General features: G+C 54.2%; 1 protein-coding gene across 1 annotated transcript; it reads left to right on the forward strand.

The window, feature by feature from the left end:
* Positions 1 to 2,869: 2,869 nt before the first annotated feature.
* mex3b (mex-3 RNA binding family member B) lies at positions 2,870 to 6,592 on the forward strand. Its single transcript, XM_042344027.1, has 4 exons — positions 2,870 to 3,178; positions 4,650 to 5,341; positions 5,381 to 5,987; positions 6,029 to 6,592. Exons 1-4 carry the CDS (start codon positions 2,908 to 2,910, stop codon positions 6,427 to 6,429), a joined length of 1,971 nt encoding a protein of 656 aa, XP_042199961.1. The 5' UTR covers positions 2,870 to 2,907; the 3' UTR covers positions 6,430 to 6,592.
* Positions 6,593 to 6,839: the final 247 nt, after the last annotated feature.

Raw genomic sequence — 6,839 nt, forward strand, 5'->3', positions numbered from 1 at the left:
GAAAAGAAAAGGTGTGGTGCACAAAGTTGGTGCATCGTACGTGAATTTGCAACCGTGTCGGGAGCTTCTGTCTCAAATGCACAGCTGTGCCCAGGACTGGGATTCGAGGATCTGCACTGTGGACAGTGCATCGAATTTTTAAATGAGACGACAACGTGGAAACGATCACGTATTTTTTTTCCCACCCCCTTTAAATGCAACCTGCGATGTTGGGAATATGTAGTCTTTGTGTGTGTGTGTGTGTGTGTGTGTTGGGGGAGGGGTGGTCTGATCTGCAAACCTCTCACTTGCAGTGCTGGGTTTCTGTCGCTATTGCACAGAAAGCAATGCCTTTTTTTTCCTGCTGAACTTTTTCCAAAAAAGATGTGTTAGGTGTGTTGTTCCTCGTGCAACGATTTTAAGAGCCGCGTTAGGATTTTGAGCGTTGGGGGTCGAGTTGTGCGCTTCCCATTTCGGTCTGAGAATGAACAAAGAGAGAGAGAGAGAGAGAGAGGAGAAAGAAAAAAAATATTTTTTTTAAAGACTGAAAATGAAACGTCGCTGAGCGGAATAGGAGTTGGTAACAAAGACCTCCTGGTGCACGTCTAGGGTTTGTTCCCCAGGAAAGCTCAGGAGAGGCTCTGCAAAAATATTTATCGGTAGACAAAGCCAACCTGAGACGTTAATCAATTGCATTTTCATCGCAGATTTGACATCGTTGATGCAAACCTCCCCCACCCGAATGTCTTTTAATTTTGCCTGTGTTAGGTGTGCCCTCCCCCCCTCCCTCCAGAGAGAGAGAGAGAGAGAGAGAGAAACTCTTATGACCTGAAATAAACCGATATCACTGCAAATCCCGACAAATGTTCCTTTTGCAACGTGTTGCAATCCTGTTTGCGCCCAGAATCCAGGAGGTCTTAACGGATCGCCCTCGTCGTTTGATATCGTTATCATCGATAGTCAGTGAATTAAAAAAAAACCGTTTGACGTGTGGTGTGGGGTTTTTTTTTGTATGCATTTCACGTGTACTCTTTTGTTCTTTCGAGCTCCCGTTTGCAGGAACGTGCAGGAAAAGTACAGTGATTGCATTCATTGGCCATCAAATAAAATAGCTGCCGTTTTGGGTTTGGGAGAAACGGTGCAAATAATGTCAAATCGATGTTGCTTTTGGCGGATCTCTCATTTTTTTTTAAAAAAAAGGATGCTTTAAGGAACAAATGATAATAAGAGGGAAAAAAATTGGGGGGGGGGGAGGGAGTGGGGAATCTGGGATTTCATTGATTCCATCATTAAATAGGTTTCAAAGGCTGTGCCTTTTTATTGGTATTAGTTTTATTATTATTATTATTGCAAAATACTTCTCTCTCTCTCTCTCTATATATATATATATATTTGCACCACAAAGAAAAAAATAAAAATGCCTGGTTCACGGTGATGCACCAGCATTTATTTCATTGTTACAAAGAGTTGTAAGAAGAAGGGAGGGGAGGGAGGGAGGGAAAGGTCTGTCCTCATTCACTGGTGTTGTCTGAGCCTCTCCTCCCTCCCTCCCTCCCCAGGAGGGGTGTTGGTGGTGGTGGTGGGAAGGAGCACCAATGAGCAGACACGCCGCTAACCTCTGGCCGCCGACCCGGCGTGTCGCATGATGTCACGGGGCACATTGGCCGGGGCTGGGAGCTGAGACCAGGCGAGACAGAGAGAGAGAGAGAGAGAGAGAAAGAAAGGAAGGAAGAAAGAAAGAGGAGAGAAAGAGAGAGAGAGAGAGAGAGAGAGGAGGTGGGGTGGGGGGTTGGGGGGGGTTAGAAGTGGGAATAGACCGGTGGTGGTGGGGGGGGGTGGGGGCGGCAGAGAGAGAGAGTGAGAGGAAAAAAGAAGGGGGAGGGAGGGAAGGGGAAAGAGAGGGAGGGAGGGAGAGAGTGAGTGAGTGAGTGACACAAACACAACACACGACGAGTTCAGTTCAATGAGCCACTGCCAAAGGCGCTCAGACAGACACACACACACACACACACACACGGGGAGGGAGGGAGGGAGGGAGGGAAGGAGAGAGAGAAAGAGAGAGACAAAGAGAAAAGACACCCCGCTCTGAGCTCCCAGCCTATTGCGCCTTCTTCCTCCCTCCTCCTCCTCTCCTCCTCCTCCTCCTCCTCCCACCGGCTCCAGCAAACCAGAGAAAGAGGGGGGGAGGGGGGAGGGGGACAGCGAGCACCCCCTGTGTGTGTGTGTGTGTGTGTGTGTGTGGTGTGTGTGTGTGAGAGAGAGAGAGAGAGAGAGAGGTTTCCCGAAGCTTTCACCAGGAAGAAACAGAACAGGACAGCAAAGCCGCCCGGGCCGCCCGGCTGCTGGGGCTGAGCTGAGCCGAGCTGAGCTGAGCCGAGCGCCTCTTCCACTGCGACTCCAGTCTCACTCCAACCAGCCTCGCCTCTCTCTCTCTCTCTTTTTTTTGTTCCTCCTCCCTTTCTCTCTCCCTCTCTCCTCTTCTTCTTCTTCTCCCCCACCCTCCTCTCTCTCTCTCCACCCCCCCCCCCACTCCTCTCTCTCTCTCTCTTCCCCCCCCCCCCACCCCCACTCCTCCTCCCTCCCTCTTCTCCTCCCTCCCTCCCTCCTCCTTTCCTATTACCCTGCCCCTCCGTCTGCTTTTGTCTGATTCCTTCCTGCTCCTCTCGCTCGTTCTCTCTCTCTCCCTCTCTCTTTCTCTCGATCTCTCTCTCTCTCTCTCTCTCTCTCTTGAGCTCTCTCTCGAGCTCTCCTCCTAAAGCCACTCGGGGGAGGGGGTGGTGGTGGGAGGAGGAGGAAGAGGAGAAGGGGGGGGAAACAAAGAAGGGAAAAAAAAAGGGAGAGAGAGGAGGAGAAGAAAGAAGAAGAAGAAGAAGAAGAAGAAGGAGGAAGAGGAGGGAGAGAGAGAGAGAAAAAGAAAAAAAAAATAAGATGCCGAGTTCGCTCTTTGTCGACATGGAGCGGAACGGCAGCGGTGTCGGTGGTGGTGGAGGAGGAGGAGGAGGAGGTGGTGGTGGTGGTGGCGAGACGTTGGATGACCAAAGGGCTTTGCAGATTGCTCTGGACCAGCTCTCTCTGCTCGGTTTGGACAATGACGAGAACTCCATCTACGACAACGAACCGAGGAAGAAAAGCGTCAACATGACCGAGTGTGTCCCCGTTCCCAGCTCCGAGCATGTAGCAGAAATCGTGGGCAGACAAGGTGAGGGTCTCACTGTGGTGGAGGGCTTTGTGTCTGTCTGTGTGTGTGTCTGTGTGTGTGTGTGGCCATGCAGTCGCTTTCTCCTGTGGTTCCCCCCCCCCAAAAAAAAAAATCTGCAATCCTGCACTGACCCTTCCCGATCAGACACACACTACTACTACATACGTTTCTAGATGATATGCTATAGCCTTTTTTTCCCCCCTTCTTCCTTTTTATTCGGTAGCTTTGCTTTGTGTGTGTGTGTGTGTGTCTATGTGTGTGTGGGGTTTTTTTTTGCACACAAAGCAGCACAACACAAAACATCCGAGTTAATGGGTGGTGGTGGTGGGGGGGTGGCTTGTGTGTAAAGGGTTCACAAAGGAAAGTGCAGGCATGTAGTGTTAATAATCTTAGCACATCTGGGTGGGGGTGTGGGGGTGTTTTTTTGTGGGGGGGGTGGGGGGTGGGTGGTGGTGGTGTGTGATTGAGAAATGCGTCAGATTGCTTGCCATGCATTTGGGATATTTTACACGTATTGTTCTCGTCCCTACTTGATTGCTGGTTGGCTTTCTTGTTGGCTTTCTTGTTGGCTTTCTTGCCCGTTTTGCCGTCTCTTTTTCTTTTATCTTTATTTGCCCTCTTAACGTGTGCGGTGCGCGCAAATGCTTCGCTGTGGTTCTTCACAAAGGAAAGTGCAGACATGTCTTTTAAGAGAGAAACGCATTGTGTGTGTGTGTGTGTGTGTGTGTGTGGAACCGAATGCGTCAGATTGGTTTCTGTTGTGTGTTGTGTTTTTGTGTGTGTGTGTGTGTGTGTGTGTGATTTTTTTTCTATATAAAGTTTGCAGTCTTATTGAAACGCGGGGAACTTGCATATTATTATTATTATTATTATTTTTTTGATGGGGTGTGGGGTGGGGTATTAACCGGTTGAAATGGTTCGGTTGATTTGCAACTAAATCGCGATTCTTTTTGTGGTGTGTGTGCGTGTGTCTGTGTCTCTGTGTGTGTCTTGTCTGTGTATGTATGTCTGTGTCTCTGTGTGTGTGTGTGTCTCTGTGTTTCTCTGTGTGTGTCTGTGTTTCTCTGTGTGTGTCTGTGTGTCTTGTGTTTCTGTCTGTGTGTGTCTGTGTCTCTGTGTGTGTGTCTCTCTGTGTCTGTCTCTGTGTGTGTGTGTGTCTCTGTGTGTGTGTGTTCTCTGTGTGTCTGTGTCTGTGTCTGTGTGTGTGTCTCTGTGTCTGTCTCTGTGTGTGTGTGTCTCTCTCTCTCTGTCTCTCTGTCTGTGTGTGTCTCTGTGTCTGTCTCTGTGTGTGTGTGTCTCTCTCTCTGTGTCTGTCTGTGTGTCTCTGTGTGTGTGTGTCTCTGTGTCTGTCTCTGTGTGTGTGTGTCTCTCTCTGTGTCTGTGTGTCTCTCTGTGTCTGTCTCTGTGTGTGTGTGTCTCTCTCTGTGTGTGTGTGTGTGTGTACGTGTTGCGTTTTTCTTTTGTTCCCAAGGTTGCAAAATTAAAGCTTTGCGGGCAAAGACCAACACTTACATCAAGACCCCGGTGCGCGGGGAGGAGCCTGTGTTTGTTGTCACCGGGAGGAAAGAGGACGTCGCCATGGCCAGGAGGGAGATCATCTCGGCGGCGGAGCACTTCTCCATGATCCGAGCCTCCCGCAACAAGAACACCGCGTTGAACGGCAGCGCCCCGGGTCCGCCCAACCTCCCGGGCCAGACCACCATCCAGGTCCGGGTGCCCTACCGGGTGGTGGGGCTGGTGGTGGGTCCCAAGGGGGCCACCATCAAGCGGATCCAGCAGCAGACCCACACCTACATCGTGACGCCGAGCCGGGACAAGGAGCCGGTGTTCGAGGTGACGGGGATGCCCGAGAACGTGGACCGAGCCCGGGAGGAGATCGAGGCGCACATCGCCATGCGCACGGGAGGGCTGATCGAGCTGACGGACGAGAACGACTTCCACGCCAACGGGACCGACGTGGGGTTCGACGTGAACGCCCCCGGGAGCCTGTGGAGCAAACCCACCCCCGGGCGCAAGCCCTTCTCCAGCTACCGGAACGACAGCTCCAGTTCGCTGGGCAGCGCGTCCACCGACTCCTACTTCGGCACCAACGGCTGCAGGTTGGCCGAGTACAGTCCGCCTCACCCCTTCTGCAGCAACAACAACAACAACAACAACGGCGGCGGCGGCAGCAACAACAACAACAACGGCGGGGGGGGCGGCGGCAACGGCGGAGGAGGAGGAGGAGGAGGAGGCAACAGCGGCCACGCCAACGGCAATGGATATGTCTACGCCGGCGATGCCACCATCAGCAACGCCACCGCCGCCATCAGCATCCCCCCACCTTCCTCCTCCTCCTCCTCCTCCTCCCCCCTGCAGGGCGAGCACGAGCGCGATCTGGGCTTCGAGTCGCCCAGCTTCGACCCGGCCCCGGCCCCCCCCGGCTCCTCGGCCCTCATCTGGTCCCAGTTCGACCGGCCCGGCCCGGGCGGGGTCTTTGCGGCCAGTGGCACCAGCAACGGCCACGGTGTCTCTCCTCCATCCTCCTCCTCCTCCTCTTCTTCCTCCTCCTCCTCCTCCTCCAACTCCTCCTCCTCCTCCATCTGCTGCCCTCAGCCCCAACAGCAGAGGCGAGCCAACAGCCTGGGCTCCGGGCCCCCCCCCAGGCTGTCCCCACCGCTCCAGGTCCTCAGCGGCAGCAGCAGCAGCAGCAACAACAACAACAACAACGGGGTGTTGTTGTCGTCGGAGCACCCCCTGGCCCGGCGGGTGCGCAGCGACCCCCTGAGCGGCACCGGCATCGGGCTGGTGCCTTTCCCCGGCGGCGGAGGCGGGGGTGGCGGGGGCGGGGGGGGGTGGTGGTGGTGGTGCCACCTCCGCCGGTCGTCGTCGTCGGAGGAGGAGGAGGAATTGGTGGGGGACCCTCCGCGCTCCCTCCCCCGGCAGCGGCGGTCGTGCTCCCCACCGGGCACCTGGCGGCGGCGGCGGCGGGGGGTGAGCATCCCAACTCTTCTTCCAATTCCTCCTCTTCATCTTCCTCCTCCTCCTCCTCCTCCTCTTCGTCCTCCTCCTCCTCCTCGTCGGGCGGCATGAGGAGGAAGGGCAGCCGGGACTGCCTGATGTGCCTGGAGAGCGAGGTGATCGCCGCGCTGGTGCCCTGCGGCCACAACCTCTTCTGCATGGAGTGCGCCAACCGCATCTGCGAGAAGAGCGCGCCCGAGTGCCCGGTGTGCCGCACAGCTGTTACTCAGGCCATACGTATATTTTCGTAAACGCAGAGGGAAGCGAAACACTACCAACACCACAACACCCCAACACATAAACAAACACGAAAAGAAAAAGAAAAGCCAACCAACAAAAACACAAAACGAACGCACACACACACACACACACACACAGGCGCGCAAACGACTGTCCTTCCTTTGTAACACAACTCCTCCCTCCTCCTCCTCCTCCTCCTCCCCTCCTCCCACCCAACCCCCTCCTCCCCATTTTACTCAGATCCTGCAAAAGTCTCACTCAAGTTTTAAAGCAAAAAAAAACACACACACACACACATCAAAACAAACCCACAACCACAAATTCTTCCCAAGCAAAATTTGGGAGAGTGGGGATGGAGGAGGGGGGAGGGGAGGTGGGGGGTGTTTGGGAGGTGGGATGGGGTGGGTGGGGGGTGGAGGTG

This window comes from Callorhinchus milii, unplaced genomic scaffold (assembly GCF_018977255.1).
Source record: "Callorhinchus milii isolate IMCB2004 unplaced genomic scaffold, IMCB_Cmil_1.0 Scaffold26, whole genome shotgun sequence".
NCBI lineage: Eukaryota > Metazoa > Chordata > Chondrichthyes > Chimaeriformes > Callorhinchidae > Callorhinchus > Callorhinchus milii.

Excerpts from the sequence above, each read along its gene's own strand:
- mex3b (XM_042344027.1), top strand. The coding sequence starts at position 2,908 with ATGCCGAGTTCGCTCTTTGTCGACATGGAGCGGAACGGCAGCGGTGTC. Across the intron at positions 5,342-5,380 it reads ACAACAACAACAACGGCGGC|GGCAACGGCGGAGGAGGAGG; the intron begins GGCGGCAGCAAC and ends GGGGGGGGCGGC. Across the intron at positions 5,988-6,028 it reads GCCTTTCCCCGGCGGCGGAG|CACCTCCGCCGGTCGTCGTC; the intron begins GCGGGGGTGGCG and ends TGGTGGTGGTGC.